Source organism: Neohortaea acidophila (assembly GCF_010093505.1).
Source record: "Neohortaea acidophila strain CBS 113389 unplaced genomic scaffold BDY17scaffold_4, whole genome shotgun sequence".
Taxonomy (NCBI): domain Eukaryota; kingdom Fungi; phylum Ascomycota; class Dothideomycetes; order Mycosphaerellales; family Teratosphaeriaceae; genus Neohortaea; species Neohortaea acidophila.
This window is the reverse complement of record NW_022985513.1, coordinates 1962603-1982052: the sequence shown is the minus strand read 5'-3', so window position 1 is coordinate 1982052 and position 19450 is coordinate 1962603. Positions and strand designations below refer to the sequence as shown.

At 57.2% G+C, this 19450-nt stretch overlaps 11 protein-coding genes across 11 annotated transcripts; 6 read left to right on the top strand and 5 right to left on the bottom strand.

Moving 5' to 3' along the window:
* Positions 1–28: 28 nt before the first annotated feature.
* Positions 29–2137, top strand: BDY17DRAFT_134881 (NOL1/NOP2/sun family-domain-containing protein). Its single transcript, XM_033729449.1, has one exon. It carries the CDS (start codon positions 107–109, stop codon positions 2117–2119), a length of 2013 nt encoding a protein of 670 aa, XP_033591319.1. The 5' UTR covers positions 29–106; the 3' UTR covers positions 2120–2137.
* A 17-nt stretch (positions 2138–2154) lies between these two features.
* Positions 2155–3672, bottom strand: BDY17DRAFT_309915 (ankyrin repeat-containing domain protein; the record flags this gene model as incomplete). The annotated part of the gene is made up of 1 exon (XM_033735382.1): positions 2155–3672. The coding sequence occupies one exon, from the start codon at positions 3670–3672 to the stop codon at positions 2155–2157; it is 1518 nt and encodes a 505-aa protein (XP_033591318.1).
* Positions 3673–4157: 485 nt separating this feature from the next.
* On the bottom strand, positions 4158–5090 carry BDY17DRAFT_323580 (uncharacterized protein; the record flags this gene model as incomplete). Its single annotated transcript, XM_033737041.1, has 2 exons — positions 4158–4960; positions 5015–5090. 2 exons carry the CDS (start codon positions 5088–5090, stop codon positions 4158–4160), a joined length of 879 nt encoding a protein of 292 aa, XP_033591317.1.
* A 272-nt stretch (positions 5091–5362) lies between these two features.
* On the bottom strand, positions 5363–7450 carry BDY17DRAFT_296237 (5'-AMP-activated protein kinase beta subunit, interation domain-containing protein). Its single transcript, XM_033733430.1, has 2 exons — positions 5787–7450; positions 5363–5722 (listed from the first exon to the last, which is right to left on the bottom strand). The coding sequence occupies exons 1-2, from the start codon at positions 7269–7271 to the stop codon at positions 5678–5680; spliced, it is 1530 nt and encodes a 509-aa protein (XP_033591316.1). The 5' UTR covers positions 7272–7450; the 3' UTR covers positions 5363–5677.
* A 195-nt stretch (positions 7451–7645) lies between these two features.
* BDY17DRAFT_309912 (uncharacterized protein) lies at positions 7646–8331 on the top strand (the record flags this gene model as incomplete). Its single annotated transcript, XM_033735381.1, has 3 exons — positions 7646–7658; positions 7714–7964; positions 8017–8331. 3 exons carry the CDS (start codon positions 7646–7648, stop codon positions 8329–8331), a joined length of 579 nt encoding a protein of 192 aa, XP_033591315.1.
* A 23-nt stretch (positions 8332–8354) lies between these two features.
* On the bottom strand, positions 8355–10161 carry BDY17DRAFT_323577 (putative P450 monooxygenase; the record flags this gene model as incomplete). Its single annotated transcript, XM_033737040.1, has 2 exons — positions 8355–8566; positions 8649–10161. 2 exons carry the CDS (start codon positions 10159–10161, stop codon positions 8355–8357), a joined length of 1725 nt encoding a protein of 574 aa, XP_033591314.1.
* A 1274-nt stretch (positions 10162–11435) lies between these two features.
* BDY17DRAFT_249511 (kinase-like domain-containing protein) lies at positions 11436–14046 on the top strand (the record flags this gene model as incomplete). The annotated part of the gene is made up of 2 exons (XM_033730982.1): positions 11436–13475; positions 13534–14046. 2 exons carry the CDS (start codon positions 11436–11438, stop codon positions 14044–14046), a joined length of 2553 nt encoding a protein of 850 aa, XP_033591313.1.
* Positions 14047–14472: 426 nt separating this feature from the next.
* On the top strand, positions 14473–15384 carry BDY17DRAFT_323575 (6-O-methylguanine DNA methyltransferase; the record flags this gene model as incomplete). Its single annotated transcript, XM_033737039.1, has 1 exon — positions 14473–15384. One exon carries the CDS (start codon positions 14473–14475, stop codon positions 15382–15384), a length of 912 nt encoding a protein of 303 aa, XP_033591312.1.
* On the top strand, positions 15375–16874 carry BDY17DRAFT_134811 (uncharacterized protein). Its single transcript, XM_033729448.1, has 3 exons — positions 15375–16208; positions 16259–16310; positions 16362–16874. The coding sequence occupies exons 1-3, from the start codon at positions 15703–15705 to the stop codon at positions 16821–16823; spliced, it is 1020 nt and encodes a 339-aa protein (XP_033591311.1). The 5' UTR covers positions 15375–15702; the 3' UTR covers positions 16824–16874.
* An 84-nt stretch (positions 16875–16958) lies between these two features.
* Positions 16959–17585, top strand: BDY17DRAFT_323573 (uncharacterized protein; the record flags this gene model as incomplete). The annotated part of the gene is made up of 1 exon (XM_033737038.1): positions 16959–17585. The coding sequence occupies one exon, from the start codon at positions 16959–16961 to the stop codon at positions 17583–17585; it is 627 nt and encodes a 208-aa protein (XP_033591310.1).
* Positions 17586–18257: 672 nt separating this feature from the next.
* On the bottom strand, positions 18258–18655 carry BDY17DRAFT_323572 (uncharacterized protein; the record flags this gene model as incomplete). The annotated part of the gene is made up of 2 exons (XM_033737037.1): positions 18258–18402; positions 18483–18655. The coding sequence occupies 2 exons, from the start codon at positions 18653–18655 to the stop codon at positions 18258–18260; spliced, it is 318 nt and encodes a 105-aa protein (XP_033591309.1).
* Between the last annotated feature and the right edge of the window lie 795 nt (positions 18656–19450).

Here is a 19450-nt window from a genome sequence, read left to right as displayed (position 1 = left end):
AATTTCCGCTTGCAGTCGAATGCCCGAAAATTTCCCAGGCTCGAGACAGTACACCACCTCTCTCATTCTTCCGCCAACACAGAAAGTTGCAACAGACGGCGACAAGATGGTTCGAAAAGCAAAACCCAGTCGGCGCATGACCAAGCAAGGCCCGCCACCGAACCCCGACGATTCGCTCCTTTCGAAGAAGAGAAAGTCTGCTGCGCCGGCCAAATCCTCGATCAAGAAGCAGCGGGTCGAGGCACCGGTCAACGGTTCTGCGAAGGCTTCGTCAAAGTCGGCGGGAAAACGAGTCCCCAAGGCCCGCTCCGATGCCGCGCCGCAGATTGTGAGCGGAAAGAAGACGCAGACGGTGCTCGACGGCTTCGAAGATGGCTTTGAAGAGGACGGCGTCTCAGATATCAGTGGAGATGCAATAGACGACCCGGATGTCATGGAAGATGAGCTGGATGGCATTGAAGAGGCGAATTTGGACGACGTGAGCGACGACGAATTACAAGACGATGCAGACGATTTCGACCTGGCACCCTCAGACGACGACGTTGTCGATTCTGACCGAGAAAATCATGCCGGCGTATGGTCTGAGGATGACGACTCCGATGCGGAAGAGGCGCTGAATGCGGCCAACATTGCAGGGCTCACGCAGAAACTGGACAACCAACGAGCGCAAGAGTTGAAAGACAACGAGGCAGAATTGCAGAAAGATGCGTTGCAAACGAATATTGCGGCTGATTTGCCGCTGTCGGACGATGAAGAGGGACAACAGAAGAGTCTGCTGGCTCCGGATCTCCAACTCTTGCGGACGAGAATCACCGAAACTGTGCGAGTGTTGACAAGCTTCAAAGAGCTCCACGATCCTGCCCGGAGCCGAAACGACTACACGCAATCTTTGTTGAAGGACATTTGTGCCTACTACGGCTACTCCCCATTCCTTGCGGCAAAGCTCTTCTCCCTCTTCCCTCCACAAGAGGCTCTCGCCTTTTTCGACAGCAACGAGTCTCCCCGTCCCATGGTCATTCGCACGAACACTCTCCGCACTGCACGCAGACAGCTCGCCCAAGCTCTCATCAACCGTGGCGTGCAATTGCAACCCGTCGGCAAGTGGTCAAAAGTTGGACTTCAAGTCTTTGAATCCGCCGTTCCTCTCGGCGCTACACCCGAATACCTCGCGGGCCACTACATCCTTCAAGCCGCTTCTTCATTCCTCCCCGTCATGGCGCTCGCCCCGCAAGAACACGAACGAGTGCTCGACATGACTGCTGCTCCCGGCGGCAAGACCACCCACATGGCCGCGCTCATGCGGAATACAGGCTGCATCTTCGCCAACGATTCGAACAAGGACCGAGCAAAAGGTCTCATCGGAAACATCCACCGCCTTGGCGTCAAAAACACGATAGTGTGCAATTACAGCGCGCTGGAATTCCCAAAGGTGATGGGCGGCTTCGACAGAGTACTGTTGGATGCGCCATGCTCAGGCACCGGCGTCATCGCCAAAGACGCAAGCGTCAAAACCAACAAGACTGAAGCAGACTTCCTGCGTCTCCCGCATTTGCAGAAGCAGCTTCTCCTCGCCGCCATCGACTCCGTTGACCACGCGAGCAAGACGGGCGGCTACATCGTCTACTCCACTTGTTCAGTAACGGTGGAAGAAAACGAGCAAGTCGTGCAGTACGCGCTCAACAAGCGCCCCAACGTCCGCCTCGTCCCCACCGGCCTGGTCTTTGGCAAGGAAGGCTTCGTCAAATATGAGTCGAAGCGCTTCCATCCCGCCATGAAGGAGACGCGCCGCTACTATCCTCACTCCTACAACGTGGATGGCTTCTTCGTCGCAAAGTTAAAGAAGACAGGACCGACGCCGGCGGGTGCGGTGAAGCCGCAGGGTAGTGCGGAGGACAAGGCGCAGCAGAATAATGGGGCTAGCGTGGCTGTTGAAGAGAGCGAAGCGGATGTGGAAGCGGATGTGGAGGCCGGCGCGAATGGAGAGGAGGATGTGTTTGGCGGTTTCGACGACGAGGAAGACAACGAGATCATCGATCGCGCGCTGCGGAAGCAGATGCGGAGAAAGGGCATCGATCCGCGCGCGACGAAGAGCAGGGCCGTCAAGAGCCTCAGTCGATAGTAGCATTTCATGTATCTCGTATGATCACTCGCGTCTCAAGCCGACGTACTCTGCTCCAGAGGATTCACACCAGGCATCCTCGACGGTCCCGCCTCCGACCGCAGCATTACCCCTCCCGACCCCGACCTCACTTTAGACAGATGCGCGCGCGAGTCCGCCGGCTGCACCACCATCTCATCCGCAATCGCCATTCCCTTCGCCTTAGCCAGCGCAAGCGTAGTCGAGCGCACCTGCGCCCCAAAGGCCAACAGCAACCTCCCACTCTCCTCATGCCCATTCAACAGCGCAAGAAAGAGCGGATCAGCATGCTCATAGTTCGCAGAGCGCGTACTCGCCTCGCGCTCCAAGAGCATGCGCATCACCTCCTCGTGCCCGCACATGGATGCCAGCGTGAGGGCCGTGTGCAAATCCGAGCCGGAGCGGAAGTTGTTGTTGAAGTGCGTTTCGGCTTTTGTGTGCGCGTTGATGTCTGTGCCGTAGGTGCTTAGCCAGTAGGAGACTGCTGCTTCGCTGCCTAGGAAGGCGGCGAGGGCGAGGGGCCGGCCGTGGATGCGCTCGAGGCGCTGGGAGTGGTGGGGGGTGAGGAAGGGTTCATCGATGGGGGTGAGCAGGTTGCGCGCGCGCGTAATGTGCAGCAGTTTGCGGGCGGGCGTCGCGTAGACTGTGCGGTTGATTTCGGCCCAGTTGTCGTTTAGGTCGGAGTTGTTGAGCGCTTCGATGAGCGGGACGTTGCCCGTCATTGTAGCGGCGTGGATGACGGAGCCCAGCGGGCCACCGAAGGCGTCGAGACTGCCGTTGTGTGCGAGCAGGAGGTCTAGCACGTCGATTTTCTCCCCTAGAGCCGCGAGCGCCGTCGCGCTGCTGTAGTCCTGCCCCATGTAATTCACCGGGCAGCCGGCGTGGAGGAGGCGCGCGGCGATCTGGCGGTACCCGCCCATGGCCGCGCAGTGCAGGGCCGTCAGTCCGCCGCGCCATCTGTACAGCGGGCTGGCGCCGGTTTGCAGCAGGCGCTCGACGACCTCGCTGTCGCCGAAGAGTGCGGCTAGGTGCAGATCTTTGCGGGAGATGGGAGAGGCGTTGCTCGTGCTGGCCCGTCGGACATATCGGGATTGCCCGCGGTGGGCTCCGACGAGTCGCAGCGCCTCGTCTTGGTCGTCGTCTAGCAGGGCTTTGGAAAGTTTGTCCTCGGTTTTAGGCACAAGGTTGAGGAAGAGTTTCCAGGAGAGGCGAGCGTGGAGGTCTGCGGGGGGAGGCGCGGCGTAGTTCATGGCCTGCGCTACGTCGCGGAGAGCGTCGCTGTTGTAGACGGAGTAGTCCGGGGGTGCATTCTTTTCTGACCGGAAGCCATTGCGTCCTGCGGGGCCTGCATGGGGATCTGGATCGATGTATTGCGGAGGGGCGGCGTTGTCGTCCTCTGTGGCGGGCGTTTGCGAGGTCAGATCGTCGTCGCTGTCATCTATCTCCTCCTCGCCGACGACGAAGCCTTTTTCCTTCGCTAGCGCCACCTCTGACGGAGGGTATGGAGGAGGCGGAACGGCATCTTGATCCGGCATGACTGCGGTGGTGGAGGAGATATCTATCTGTATCCGGCGGTTGAAGGGCCAGACGACGGAAAGATGAAGATTGCAGAGGCCCGATGTCCTCGTCCGAAGCAGCGCAACTGTTATTTATTAACGAAGAAGGCGGGAACACATCTCGTGACGCTGACGAGATGTATGTAACGTCCATCAATGCAACCGCCTTATGTAGACCGGGACACGCCACATTTGGGTGTGGCGTGGCGCCTTGCAATCCGGGGTTGCGCTGTGATAGGCCGGGAGGAGTCTGGGCCGGACGCCAACCACGCCCAACACGCGTCTCAGTCAGCTACGCTTAAGCCATTTCTGGAAGGGTGTCGGTTCCTATTTGGACACCCAACCTGCCATCCAATCCCGCCAACCACGGTATGTCGCAAGTGCAGTATCTGCAGAAACAGCAGCGACGGATGAAGCAGTGTAAGACGAGGTCATGTGAACAATCTAGCGGTGAAGAGTACAACCTACACTCTTCCAATGTCCGGCGTAACGCGATGCAACGCCTCAATCACCTTGTCCTCATCATTCACCCCAATAAACCCCCGAGCAGCAGGCAACAATGCTGCCTCCTCAATCTCATAATACCGCCCGGCAACAGAGTAAATCAACTGCCCCTGCCGCTGCTGATCCGCCATCAGCACGGCAACAGAGCGCGCAACCACCTCCGGACCCTGCCACTCGACGAGCTTCAAATCGCGCAAAGCCTGCACGGCAGGGGTGGGCGTCATGCCGGTGATGGTCCAGCTGGGAGAGATGGCGTTGATGCGGATGGGCAGGTTCTGGGACTGCAGGTTAGGCACGACGCCGCGCATCCAGCCCAGCACGCCGTGCTTGGCGGCCGTGTAGTCGGCGATGCGGAAGCGCTGGAAACTGGCTGCCGACGCTGTGCAGACAATACTGCCTGTAGAAGGAGACTGACGACGCAGATAGGTGAGGCCGAGGTAGCTGGTATTCACCATTCCGCGCAAATCAATGTCGTACGTGAGATTACTCGGTTCCTGGATGTCGCCATTGGCATCGAGCGTGTCGGTAAGGTAATCCGCACGTCCAGTAATTCCAGCATTGGAGAAGACGTGGTCGATGCGGCCGTGGGTGGCGACGGCCGTTTTGAACAGGTTCAGCAAACTCGGCCAAGAGGTGACGTTTGTTTTGACGAAGAGCAGGTTGTCGTGGGGTTTGGCTGGGGGGTTGAGGTCGCCGCCGACGACTTTGGCGTTGACGGAGAGCAGGAGTTGGGTTGTTGCTTCGCCGATGCCGGAGGAGCAGCCTGTTGCAAATCAGATACAAGTCTATGCAATGAAGCTGTGCAATATTTGCTTACCAGTAACGATAATCACCTTGCCTGCCAATGGAGCAAGGTGTTCGTCAGTGATGAAGAATTCTTGAAGGTTTGCCATGATGCAGGGATGGCGTTTCCAGACGAGTGATCGAACAAAAGACAACACTTCGCTACTCTTCAACCGGAACTCTTAACAGCAAGGTAGTTTATTCGTCGGTGGTGAAAGGTACATCCGCGGCCATGGTGAACAGGACAACGTGAGATGAAAGCCGGAGCCCCACCCGCCCCGCGCTGCAGACTGTCGATCACCACCACATTTTCCTTCCCACGGAACTACTTGTCCGAGATCGCGGACGACATCAGAACATAAATTGAAGAAGGAAAGAGAGATGGCGTAGCAGTTGACTGTTTTGAGTTTTGCTAACTTGACGCTATTGTATGCGAGTGGAGCCCGGCGCCGCGTGGCTGGCCATGCCATTCACACAATGTCAAAAGTCCTGTCTCTCCGCATGCCTGGCTGGCCTTTGCTGTTGCCGTTGCTATCGTTACAAATGCCCCGTCCGCGCCGTCGCTGAAGGAGAACAGTCCTCGCATCAACGTCTAATGCAGCCGAAAAGTCTATAGCAGGACTTCAATGCCATCCCACGTGCATATGGGCTGGGTGGCGACCGGAATTGGAATTCCGTGCCCTCTCGTGTCGCGAACTCATCCGTCGTCGGAAGTGGGTTTGTACATGATGGTCGTTAGGAACTGTGCAAGAGTTAGCATGCGATTGCCCTTCCAGACTATTGCACTCTTCCACCCTCCAACTCACCTTCCTCTTGTACCTCGTCGTTCCACTAGTCGCCAACACTCCCTGCCTAATGCTCGACGTGGCCAAATGGTTCAGCACAGTGTGATTCGGCATGGTCAACACACTCGCGTCGTCCTTTTGAGGCGTGGTGGCATTCAGAATACTCTTGCTCATGAACATGGGCAAGCTAGGAGGCTGAGGCAGATTCTGGCTGGCTTTGACGGCAAGGCGGTAGCGCGGGTCCTCGGGATTATTGTACATGTCGAGATGCAGGAAGATGGTCGGGATCTGCGACGAATACCTGGGCCGGGGTGCTTTGGGTTTGGAGGGTTTGCTTTGAGCCGGCGGCTGCTGCTGTCCTGCCTGTGATATCTGTGGGGTGAGACCTCCCTGCTTGGGAATGGAATGTGGACGCAGCGAGGCCGGTTGTTGGTTTGGAGCAGGAGCTCCGGTAGCTTGGATACTGGATAGCTCGTCGTGCCCCGCCGGACCTGTCAGTGGATGGTCATTTACCGCGGGTCGGCCGGGCCCATCCACAGCACCGGGGATCGGAATGGCTTCCGTCGGCTGCCTGTCGGCGGTCGGACTCTGCGCAGAGGAGACCTCGATGTAGTTCACCAGTGCCGCTGCGAAGTCGACAGTGGTGGGCAAGTCCGTCGAAGTCTTCATGTCGCCGTCAACGAGAAACGTAATGTGATGGGTGCCGGGGTGGAGCGGAAGCGTTGCCCTGAAAATGCCATCCTTGCCCTTGTGCATGCGAAACTTCTTCTCCCAACTCGCGAAAGTACCGGTGACATAGACCGTGTCGCCTTCTCCCGGGTAGATGAGAGTAGTAGGGACTTTGGGGGCCAGAGGATCGGTCTCCATGGCGAACTGCTGAATGTCCGCCCCGCCTTCTTCATCGTCAAGGGTGGTAGAGCTGAGCAGCCTCGACTCCTTTTCCAACAGGTTGCCCTCCACTTCATTTTGGACGGTGGGGGTGCCACTGCGTGGGGTGAGGATGGGTGACGCGGGCTCGGGGTCCCGATCGATGGGCAGAGGAAGTCTCGGTGGATGATTCCACGCACTCTCGGGGAGACCAAAGAGCGTGGGCACGACGGCTGGTGAGATGTCTTGCTGAGAATCCGCATCTCCGGCCACTGGATATCGGCGAGGAGAAGCTTGCTTTTTCTCGCTAGTCGATGAGGTTTGTAGGGTGGCCGACCTCGCCGGAGGCTGCGGCTTCGACTCGCTGCTGCCCATGTTGACAGGTGCAGAGGCAGAAGTAGTTGATCGAGAACGCGAGTGAGAGGCTTGGGCGTATTCGGTGGAAGTGGAGGTGGAAGCGGCGGCGGCGGAGAGATTGGAGGTAGTGGGGGGCGTCTGATTTCTCGGCACCACTCTCTTCACACTCGGCGAATCATGCCCGTCTCTTCCGCGTGAATGATTGCTTTCCCGCTGGCTCGGCTTGCGACTCGGGGGGTTGGAGGTGGTGGTGGTGGTGGGGGAGCTCTCGCTTTGGCCCATGTTTCGCCGGCGGGCGTCAGTCGGAAATGAGCGAGCCTGGCCTTCTTCGATTGGCGGCTGGGCGGATCGACATCACCAGCGGGGCGGTGGTTTGCTTCGGGTCGGATCTGATTGGAGTCAGCGCCACGCCATGGTGTGTACAGACATCTACAAGTGGAGTGGGGTATGACATGTGAACGAGGTGGGTGAAGGTGCATTTTGTCGTGCTTCGTGGATTAAAGCCGCGCTAGTCCGGCAAATAGTGGGGCGGCGCTGATTGCGGCGGAGGCGGCGCGCGGTCCGGGCGGGAGCAGGCATGCAAGTCATCTTTCAAGCCTCATCTCCTGCCTCTTCCCGTGCGGATGGATAACATCATGGCCGCGTGAAGACGTGCCATGGATTCTGAAAGTATGTATACCGTGTCTCCCTCCTTAATCTCACGCCCGCACTAAACACAAACAAGACATCCCCGAACGAGCAGTCGACCCCTCGACAAAAGACCTCATCTTCTGGATCGGCAAGATCGCCTACTGGACCGTCTGGCCCATCTACACCGCAATCTACTACGTAGTCTCCTACCTCGCCGTTGCGCTGTTGTACATCGGCAAACTGATCTTTCGGCCGCTCTCCTTCATCCTCGCCCCTCTCGTCTATCTCGCGCGATTCCTGTGGGCGTGCTTCCTCTTTCCGTTTCACTTCCTTGCCAAGTTCGAGGTATTTCCCGCTCCTTAGCTTGTGTCTCTGACTTACGCTTATATCTTCTCAGACACTCTACATCTATCTCTCCGTTGCAGCGTTTATTGGCATCGTTGGCGGACTGGTCATCAGTCTACTCTACGGCTCTCTACAGGGCGCTCTCGGCCTGGACCAGCAACAGAACCCTCCAGGAAGAACTATCAAGCAGTATCGCAAGGAGAAGCAGGAGAAGAAGGCGGGATCGGACTCGGCATTCTTGTCTCCGCCTCATGACATCTCTTCTGGCCATGTCAGTCTGTCGGATGGATTACGAAAGCCCCGCAAAGGGAATAGTCTATCCGCGCAGACAATCATGGAGGAAGTAGACTCGGAGTCTTCGTCATGATTATCGATAAATCCATCGCCATTCTATCCCTCTGCAGGAGGAAGTTTCCTCCGCTTCAACCATACGCGCACATTGTCGCCCGTGCCATACACTCCCGTTGCTCGTCTGTGTTTCGGAATCTGCCATGCACCGCCCCCAGCCGGCTCAATGTCCCAGAGAGCAAGAATGACAGCCGCGAACAGTATGCACTCTTTGAAGGCAAACGATCGGCCTTTGCACATGCTATGTCCTCCTCCTGTCCAAGTAGTTAGCGAGCTTATTCTGGAAATATTCGTCGTACAACTGCCTGAAGCAGAAGCAACACAGCCAAAACTCACCATACGGCCGGATGGACCCCATATTCGCAACCCCTCGCTTCTCTCCCTCCGCCTCCTCATACTTGATATGCCTTTCCACCTTCCAAACCTCCGGCTCGGGAAAGTACGCAGGGTCCATATTGTGCAAATCGTGCCCGGCATGGGCATACTGCCCCTTGCGCAGAAGCCACGCCTGCGCCTCCTTCTCCCGCGCCTGCAGCACGAAATCCTGCTTGACGACCTTGAACGACCACGACGCCGTGTCGACGCGCAAGCACTCGATGTAGCAGCTTTTCAGCAGAGGGCAATGAGCGCAGAGGCCGTCGACGTCCAACTTGTCGATGCGGGGAGCTTCGGGGATGGGAAGGTCGGATTGCGGCTGCACGGCGTGGATGTAGGGAGCGAACTCCTCGCGGATCTTTGTTAGCAAGTCAGGGTCGGCGCAGATGCGGACGATCATCCAGAAGACGAGGGAGTTGGAGTTTGCGTTTGCGGCCCAGAGGAGGGAAAGCTCGATTGCTGCGCGCTCGGGACAGGTCCAGTTGTGTTTGCGGTAGACCTCTAATCTCGCCATTACCAAGGAACCCACGTCCCCTTCTTCGCCGATATTCCTCCATTCTGTCCCCGGATCTTGGCCATTGGCTTGCTTCTCCAACGCCCGTTCGAATTGCGTAATCCAATCTAGATTTCGTTTCTTCGCAATGTGCGCTCGTGTGAGTACGGGGACGGGCAGCCAGCGGGGCAGACCGGTAGCGAGGAGGATGAAGCCAGCATCGAGCGTCCAAAGCGAAGTCGGGAAGTCAGGGAAATTGACGAGGAAATCCGAGCCCATTAACGTGGGAATGGCGGTGTGGGCACAGAAGTCGCGAATCAGGGGTAGCAGACTCGCCTCCACCACTTCCTCCCCCGCGGCATTTTTGGTAATTCTGATGTCTCCATTTCGCTCCCATGGCATCTCATCGACAGGGCTACCAGCGAAACTGACCAGGTTGACTATATTCTCCCGTGCTTTCGTGGCAGTCTTGTCCACCATGTGGCCGAGAGAAGGCTCGGAGAGGAGAGTCTTGTAGCACGCCATCAACTCATCCCTGGCGGCATACCATTTGGTCATGCTCTTGGTTGGAAAGCCAAAGACGCGTTGCAGGAAGGTTTCGCTGGTTTCTTCGAAAGTGGCATTCTCCAACTTTGTGTGAATGAGGGCGGTTGTCAGGCCCGGGGTGTGGATCACGCTGTGCTGCTTGCCCAGGATACTGAGGGCGAATATTCCGTCGGGGTACGTCTTGCGCAGATGTGCGAAAAAGTCGGTTGCGTTGAAGACGAGATTGGGAAGATGGCCGAGGATTGGAATCCAGTAGGGTACTCTGGGAACGAGCTGAGAAGTGCCATCTTGTCTTTGGATAGAAGGCGCACCAACCGGGCTGCTGGATGATATGCGGGTGATTAGGAGGGTTGCAATGGTGATTGCGGTGAAGATTGCTATCGCGGTGGGGGTAGTGGTATGCAGAGCATCTCTGCACACGTCCCATACGCTCATGATGGCCTGCATCTCGAGTTTTGTAGACGAGCGATGAGCTTGATGGACTTGACGGGTGAAATTCTGGTCAAGAGCGTGGCTCAGTCAATATATATCAACCTTCTGAGAAGCATTAGCTGGCGTGGGACACATATAATACATGTATCCAGGGAGCTTACCAACGCTGGTTCCAACGAGACGATTGCATATCAATTCGTAGGCGGTAGTTCGAGGTCACGTTGATCGAATAGGCAGAGGTGTTCGCATTATGAGATTCTTAGACTCGCTGGGAATGTGGTGTGGTCTTATTATTACAGAGCCGTATGAGGTGAGATCCGTCTATCCCGAAAGTTGAGAAATTCATATGAAGCCGGACGGATGAGGCAGTCTTGTGGAAGAAGCTAAAATGAGGAAATCAAAAGTAACGTGTATTGCTGCCTTTTGCCGTGAATGACACAATTGGACGTAGAAGGAATAGCAGACGATCAACAGTGAATGGAAGTAGAAGGAATGTGAATGTGAACATGAATGGCAGCTGAATGTGGGGAAGCCTTACATAAGGAGAAGCGGGAAACGCTCGCGGCTCGGGCGCGCACCCGATTGGCCGCCAACCCCTACCGGATTGGCGCCCGACAAGGGACCAGAACAGCAGCGTTGCACTCGCTCGCTCGTGATAATTCTCCACCAACCCAGTCTGGACCGACGTGCGCGAGCAGCACCTCTTCCCCCATCCTTCCACTCCCTCTTCCCTGCATCCGAGCGGCGTCGACATTCTCTTTGTTTCCCCACGAATGCGGCATTGTTTCGCCCGATTTCAGCGAGTGTGGAGGGACGGCAGCCAGCTCCCACGCTTCCCCCCACCGCCCTCGTCCCACCTCACCTCCTCCTCCTCCCTCTTCCCCTCATCTGCCCTTTGACCTACGAAGACCTGCACTGCCCTCGGCAACACGCATTCGCCTCTTCAATCGCTCGATCGCTTTATCGCCAACCCAATAATCTAGGCCCTGCCGCCGAGAGAATCGGGGAAACTCGAGCAGCCCCCCAAGCGAAGGATCAGGGAACACAAAGTCTAGCGGCGTGCGAGCGCCAACACTAGCCAGCATGGCGAATACACAACAGAACCCGTACGTCTCTCCCTGCACAGGGCCTATCGGTGTGATGTGGACATGTCGCACGCCCACCATCCCCCGCATTGCCCCCTTATGCCTTACTCTCCTCCATCACTTTCAACCCCTTCTATGCCAACCGCTCGCTGACCACAAGGCATGCTCAGAGTTTACCGCCCCGACCAATTCATGAATCCGGGGCCTGCTCCCCGCCCACCCACCGATCGCCCACCACGACTCAATCTCACCCCAAATGTCAATCAAACCCCCGGCAACCCCGGCCTTCGATCCCTCACCAGCAACAACTACTCCAACCCGACGCTCCCCATGTCTCCCATCGGTGCGGTCGCACGGCAAAACACTGGCTTCGACTCCATCATTGGCGAGAACACGGTAGTTCGTGATGGCTGGGCCAAGGTCAAGGAGGAGGGCGGAGGGTTCATGAAGTCCTTTTGGAACGAACGCTTCCTCGTCTTGCGGGAGAAGCAGCTCGACTTTCTGAAGTCCAACACGAGCAGCAAGACCACTAATGTCATCGCGCTGAGAGAAATCCTGAACGTCACCCGCTGCGACAACTACCCCTTTAGTCTGGAATTGGCCCGCGAGGGTGGCAAGGTGTGGATTCTGCGATTCGAGACCGACAATGAAGTCTACGGCTGGATGGACAACATCTACGACCGCTGTCCGAGTACGAGCGGGGTCTCGCATCCCACCGGCTTCTCTCATCGCGTTCATGTCGGCTTCGACCCCAACACCGGCGGCTTCGTCGGCCTCCCGGTCGAGTGGGAGCGGTTGCTCAAAGGATCGGCCTTGACGAAAGATGACATGGCTAAGAACCCGCAAGCCGTCATGGAGGTCCTGCAATTTTACTCCGAGAAGATAGCGCCGAGAGCGGAAAATCCGAAAATGTACCCTTCGCTGACGCCCACCCCGCCCCCGAGTAACAGCCGGGAGAAGCAGCTGGGATACTCGGCCGGGACCAGCGTGGCACCGCCCAGACCACAGCCGGCTACATACAACAGCTATCAGAGCGGCAATCAGCCTACCACGCCTAGCGCTACTGGGCCAGTCTCGAGAGAGGCACCGCAAGATAGCATGATGCAGCAGAAGCGAAATGAATCCGCTCCGGTGTCTGCTGCAGATGCCGCTATGGAGGCTGACCGAAGAAGACGGCAAGAAGAGGCACGAAGACGCGCGGAGTCGGAGAAGCGACAGCAAGAAGAACGTAGGCGGCGACAAGAACAAGAAGACCGCGAGTACAACGAACAGATTCCGAAATCCAAAGTGCCGCTGGCGAAACAGGAACTTGCCCGATACGGCTCGGATTCGAGGGATGGAAGTCCAGGCGCGCAGCCATCATCTGCCAGATACAACGCATCACGACCTGCTCCACCCGCGCCGTCGCAGAGTGGAAACGGACAGCCGGGTGCCTTGCCGATCAGGAATCTCCAAGCCTCTCGACCGGCTCCTGCGCCGCCCGGGCAGGCGAATGGCGGTACCCCGACGAAGCCTACGACTAACGGCACCTCTCCATACGGCGCCAAGCCGCCCGGTACACCAACTTCTGGACAAAGCGCCCAGCAGGGACGGGACGATGTGTCGACAGGCGTACGAAAACCTCAAGGATCAAGCCCACAGCACAGGCAGAATCCGTCGGGCAACCAACAAGTCAAGCCGCTCAACGTAGCCGCCAAGCCATCCGGCCCCAGCCCCAAAGATCCCATCAAACAAGCCGAAGCCGCACTCACGAAGAAAGCCGATCCGAGCGAGAAGAAGGAGAAGGACGTGCGGATGAGCGCCATGTCGGATGCGCAAGTCATGGAACGGCTGCGCTCCGTAGTCAACCTGTCCAACCCTCTTGAGAGCTATAACAAGCAGAAGAAGATTGGGCAGGGCGCGTCCGGCTCGGTGTACGTGGCGCGAATACGCGAAAGTGCGCCATCCGCCACGGCCAGGGATCTGATCCGGCAGTACGGTCCGCGGGCGCAAGTGGCGATCAAGCAGATGGATCTGCGTAGTCAGCCGCGGAAGGAGCTGATTGTGAATGAAATCATCGTGATGAAGGAGAGCCGGCATGACAACATTGTCAACTTCCTGGATGCGTTTCTTCAGGAGGACACATTCGAGTTGTGGGTGGTGATGGAGTTTATGGAGGGCGGGGCGTTGACGGATGTCATTGATAACAACAGCAGCATTTCGGAGGACCAGATTGCGACAATCTGTCTGGAGGTGAGTTGTATCATTACTACCATGCGACAGGAAGACCTCGCTAACAAGGCGTCTCCAGACCTGCAAAGGCCTCATCCACCTGCACAGCCAAAACATCATCCACCGCGACATCAAGTCCGACAACGTGCTCCTCTCCTCGCGCGGCGCCGTCAAAATCACCGACTTCGGCTTCTGCGCCAAGCTCACCGAGCAGCGCAACAAGCGCGCCACCATGGTCGGCACACCGTACTGGATGGCGCCGGAAGTGGTGAAGCAGAAGGAGTACGGCAACAAAGTGGACATCTGGTCGCTGGGCATCATGGCGATCGAAATGATCGAGTCGGAGCCGCCGTACCTCAACGAGGAGCCGCTCAAGGCGCTCTACCTCATTGCGACGAACGGCACGCCGCGCCTCAAGAAGCCGGAGAAGCTGAGCAAGGAGCTCAAGAGTTTCCTGAGCGTGTGTCTGTGCGTGGACGTCAAGTCGCGCGCGACGGCCGAGGAGCTGGGCAAGCATGAGTTTTTGCAGCATGGGTGTAGTTTGGCGAGTTTGAGTGAGCTGTTGCGCTTTCGCAAGGGTGGCGCGCATTGAGGGATCATGATGAATGCTTGCTTGCTTTGCATGATGAGGGAGGAAGGGATGATGATGATGGTGGGTGTGCATGTGCCATGCCGATGATGTGCTTTTTGAGACGAACGATGCAGTAGGAGATTTATGAGGCAAGCGGGTAGATTGGGCGACGTATCATGATCATCATGTCAGTTGATCCTCGGTCTCACTCAAATGTCGTACGTTGGAGTCGTCGTTTTAGCAGCATTTGGATGTGAGGACGGTGATAATGCGAGAGGCTGCAGCAAAGGCGGAATTTCTCCATTCAGCCTTAGCTCCGCCGCCGCACTTTCCCCGCGGCGACGCGACGCGACTTTGACGATGACGCCGACGAGAGCGTCCCTGCATTCGAACAGACATCGACGACTCGAAAGAATCCACCTAGACCTAGAACCCCAAAACAGCAAGATGAGATACCACCCCGCCACCCTCCGAAACCACTGGACATTAACCTACACTCAGACCCTTCCCGCCCTCGCGCGCGCCAAAGATCCCGTCCAGCCGCACTGGCCCGTCCATTTGGATCACTGCTTCGCCCGCATCATCCTCGACAATGCCGTCGGGATCGATCGCCCTTGGACGGAGGTTGTGAAAGCCCCGGCCGTGAAGCATATGAATCCCACGCAGCTGAAGGAAGCGTGGTTGTTGGGGAGGAGGATTTGTGAGGGGCGCGTGGATTTGGGGGCGTTGAATGAGAGGAGTTTGGAGTTGAGGGGGAAGGGGAGGGGTGCTGGGAAGAGGAAGGCGGAGGGGGAGGTTAGTAGTGCTGGAGGGAGTGGGAAGAAGAGGAGGACGGGGAAGGATGGGACGGTTTCTTCTTATTTCCTGCCTACGTCTCCCGCGAAGGCGAAAGCTTCTACCGAGCAGAAAGGAAGCACCGCCGAGCCCAACGAGGCCGACACTACGCACGAACAAGACACCGCCGACGATCCCGTCGACATCCCCGCCCAACTCCGCCGCATCCAAGCCGCGCCCGATCTGACCCCCTTCCGCAAACAAGCCCTCACCCTCCTCTGCCAAATCCCGCGCGGCAGGTACTCCACCTACCAAGCCCTGTCCGACCACATCACCGCCACCTCGCACCCGACGTGCGCGAGAGCGGTCGGCAGCGCCATGCGCAACAACCCTTTCGCGCCGGAAGTGCCGTGTCATCGTGTCCTGGCGAATGATGGCAGCTTAGGCGGGTTCAAGGGCGAGTGGGGCGAGGGAGGCAAGTTTGCGAGCAAGAAGCATGAGCTGCTGTTTGAGGAGGGGGTGAGGTTTGATTCTAGGGGAAAGGTGAAGGGGCCTGTCTTTAGGGAGTTTGGCGGCAGCGCTTGAAGTCGTTGCGGAGCAGTTGATTCCAACGCCCCGAAGCTGCCCAGATCGGAAGCAGGTCTGATTGAGCTCCGTTCCAGAAGGGGAAGGAGCGGGATTTCTTACCGGTTTGGGGGCGTGTGGGGAACTTCCTCGCTAGGAAATCCCGCCCACCCCGCAATCGAAGCCTACCTATATCAAGCAGCACCGCCCCGCGTGTCGCATTTCTCGGGGCTCTTTGCATCTTTCGACTCGGAAACACTTCAAGCTGGTCGCTTTTATCCTCAGTCGGGCGGTTTGATCAAGATCTAATCCCACCAAACGAGAAGTATCGTCGACGACATGGCTGTGGCCGTCCAGCAACCCTCCGTTCCCGCTCACGAGCTCGTGTACGAAAGACAACAGCTACCAAAACTCCGCTCGAACCACGGACCATGCGTCGATGCAAGTAGTGTAGGCTGGATGCAAGAAACGAGCGTCGACACTCCCCTCGAAGAAATGCGGCGACGTTTTAACACAGACGGCTACGTTTTCATCAAACACTTAATCCCCCGCGAAACCGTCCTCGATTCTCGAGAAGAGTACTTTGCCCATCTCGCACCTACGCACATCCTCAAAGCCGGGACATCGCCGCGTGACGGCATTTTCAACGACGCCGATGACCCCGAGACGCATAATGGCGTTGGGGCGACGCGGCTGCCGGATGGGGTTGATCGGCTTGATCTCCTCGAGTCGGCGCATGTGTTGCCCAAGTATGATGAGCTGTTGAAGCATGATAGTTTGCACTCGTTTGTGAGAAGGTTCATGGGGTGGAAGAATGATGTGCTTCTTACGCGGACATTGCTCAGGTGGGTTGGAACTGCAATGAGAATGGTGATGATTTGCTAACAGCAGCAAGACATAATGTTCCCAATGGATTCTCCACGGGGATCCATTACGACAAACTATTTGTGAGTGGGGCGAAGAGCTCGATCTCAGGACAGTTCATTGACACCACCTAGCTCCGCAAAGGCGAATCCGAGTTCCTCACCGCTTGGGTACCGATAGGAGACTGCACAGCCGAAGGCGGCGGACTGATGTATCTCGAGAACTCACAAGACATCGGTCGAAACGTGGAAGCAGATTTCGTCAAGCGCGCAGAGCACTTTACTCCTGAGGAGCGAATCAACGCCTTCAACGCCAACATGGCTCGCGACGGGCAACTCGCACACAATGTCGACGACTTTCGACGAGATTATCTGGCTGGCCAATTTGGACGAAACGGGGGGAAGCGGAGATGGCTTGCAGGAAATTTCGAGGCTGGGGATGTGGTGTTCCATAATGAGTACTTGATTCACGGCGCGGTGAAGAATCAGGATCCCGAAGGTAGGATACGACTGAGCACAGATTTACGCTTTTATGAGGAGGGTTCGAGTCTGGATGAGAGATGGATGAAGGTATGGAAACGGGATGATGGGTTGTGAGATTGGCGTGGTGAGTGGCTTTGCATTCCAGCGCGTGTTATTCATTCCAGGCATTTGCACAGCTACCGTGTTCGCATATCAATCCGTCTCTCAGCTCTTCCTCACGCTCCATTACATTTCCAACCCACCGTCAAGATGCTCATCCTCCATCTGCTCTTCGGTCTCCTCGCGCTAACAACCTTCTCAAACGCCCGCCGCCACCACCACGGCAAGCACCGCTCACACCAGGATAACCGAGAACAAACCGAAGACCGCATCGCCGCAGCAGCAGGCACGATGACCTCCTCAACCGTCATCCCCAACCCCACAACCCCCACAAGCACCTACCCCTACTCCGACCCCGGCGTGACCCTCGCCTCCGCAGACTCCTACACCCACACCATGCACACGCCCCCAGCAACCTGGACGGCGCCCACCTTCTCCACGCCGACTCCCATTCCTTCCTGCGCGGGTGATCTCGAGACGGGGATTTGCGCTGGCGGGGCAGGGAGTCAAGGCTTGTGTCTTGATTTCGCGGGGTTGGTGTATGGGATTTTGTGTGAGATGGAGTTGTCCGGGGTGGTGATTACTAGTGATGGGAAGAAGATGAAGGAGAAGAGGACTTTCACGGGGTCGTTGGAGAACTGTCTCGATTTCTGCGACGAGTTTGGACCCGATGAGTGTATTGGTGTTGGCTTTGCGGGGGGCGAGTGTGAGGCTTATGCGAAGATTACTGGGAGTTATGCGGGGAGTAGTGGGGGGTATGCTGCATTGAGGCAGTAGGAGTGGCTAGGGACGACAGGACATGTGTTCTGTGGATTTCTGGGTTTGCTGTGCAGTCTCGTAGGCAGGCGGGAGAGTTCTGGGGCTGATGCGCAGTCTCGTAGGCAGGTGGGAGGCGAAAGCGAGCAATGAGAGTGTCCCGTCCGCTGCGGATGATTCGATTTCCTTGCCACCTGCATGCAAGCATTCTCCCTCGAAGGCGGACAATTTCCAATTCCACGCTCGCACTCGACTCTTTTGCGCCGCACTCGGCTCGCCGCACTCCGCATCTCTCACGTCGAAGAGGTACAAACGGAGGTAAATGTGGCAGAACCGGCGCCGTAATAGTAGCAAGACGCAAAGGTGCAGGAATACAAGTATGTTGCGTAATCATCACCGCCAAAAAAGTCGACGCAATAGCCAGTCCCATCGTTAGTTTGGTAGTTGCAATCTGCGAGGGTGCAGCAGCCCGCGGGGATCTGGGAGGTGAACGTGGTCGTGGCCGCGCTCATGATAGTGGTGATGGGCTAACGAGTGAGATCAACGCGCTGCCGACTGGCAACAATAGGACATAATGTTTCCCAGAAGGGACGACGTACCGTTGTGGTCGTTGCCGCCGTTGCCGCAGTGGAAAGCGATAGGCAGGAGCAGGCGGACGAAATCTCCTCCGCCCCATTGGGGAAGTTGGTAGGCTTAGGCCGGGACCGCTTGATTCGGGCCGCTGCAGTGGGGGTAGGAGTTGGCGAGGCGGCGGAAGCTGGAGAGCAAGAGCCCGAGGTTGTGGTGGTGGTCACGGTTATGGTTGGCGTAGTCGTGATTACCACCGTCGAGGTCGACGCTGTTTTCGTGCTAGAACGGTCGTGGTATCAGCGGAATGCATGTCACCCGTATGTTAGAGGGCATGGACGGGCAACTCACACAGCCTGGGTGAGCCCCAGGTAGCTCTCGCAGAAGGAGGTAGCTTCGGGCAGGGCGTGGAATCTAGAGAGCCCGGAGACAATCGCCTTGCAATTGAGTTGAGGCGCCCGATGATGGCCATGATCGGACGCGAGAGCGAGAGGCAACAAGAGAGCGAGGGTCGGGAAGTGCATCTTGGGCGTAGTGTGGAGGAGGCACGAAGCTCGGCGGTCGATGAGGGGATAAGATCCCTTTTAACGTACGCCCATCCCTTCGTAGGCGATTGGGCGGGGAATGCATGCGTTCCGCGGAGCAAGTAGGGTGCTTCCAAATTCGCCAGCACATCTCATTCCTGCAGAGTGGTCTGGGCTCGGAGGTCGTGATTTGAACGGGACGATTAGATGCAAGTCGATGCACAGGGTAGATCACAAGCCCCATTGGGGGCCGCGGAGGAGCAAGGGTTGGAGGGTGTAGTGCAAGTCGTTGGCCGCGCTGCATGCAGGGATTTTTGTTACGGCCGTAAGGTATGGTGATACTGACGCTCGGGCGTGCTTCTTTCCACCCACTCTGCTGAGTTTCAGGATGCGAAAGATCCTGAGGAGATTCTACGGGGCCTAGGTGCGGTCTTGCTTTCGCAGCGGTATGAGAGACGAATTGTTTGCTGTAACAACATTTGAAACCGTGAATGTGAAGCCTTGCTCGGCTTACTAAGCACAAGTAACCACTTCCACCACGTGCGTGCATGCAATCTGTCGGTCATTGAAGGGTGCTGTGTAGTCCATTGGCCAGTTCTCAATCCTTGGGGGCCTCCGGCGCCATATGCGATGTGTCTTTGCCGGATATGGAGGGCTGCATGTACTTTGGACCTCATCTTTACGGCCGTACGACGAGGTGGATGGTGGTACATGGGGAGGATATGATTGGCAGAGAAGCAAGAAGATGGAATGTCCGGACTGGGAGGCATTTCATCTGGTGCTTCTTAGACTAAT

Coding starts and splice junctions, on each gene's coding strand:
- BDY17DRAFT_134881 (XM_033729449.1), top strand. CDS start 107: ATGGTTCGAAAAGCAAAACCCAGTCGGCGCATGACCAAGCAAGGCCCG.
- BDY17DRAFT_134811 (XM_033729448.1), top strand. CDS start 15,703: ATGGCTGTGGCCGTCCAGCAACCCTCCGTTCCCGCTCACGAGCTCGTG. Junction 16,209..16,258: donor CTTACGCGGACATTGCTCAG/GTGGGTTGGAAC, acceptor AACAGCAGCAAG/ACATAATGTTCCCAATGGAT. Junction 16,311..16,361: donor TCCATTACGACAAACTATTT/GTGAGTGGGGCG, acceptor GACACCACCTAG/CTCCGCAAAGGCGAATCCGA.
- BDY17DRAFT_296237 (XM_033733430.1), bottom strand. CDS start 7,271: ATGGGCCAAAGCGAGAGCTCCCCCACCACCACCACCACCTCCAACCCC. Junction 5,723..5,786: donor CGACGAGGTACAAGAGGAAG/GTGAGTTGGAGG, acceptor ACTCTTGCACAG/TTCCTAACGACCATCATGTA.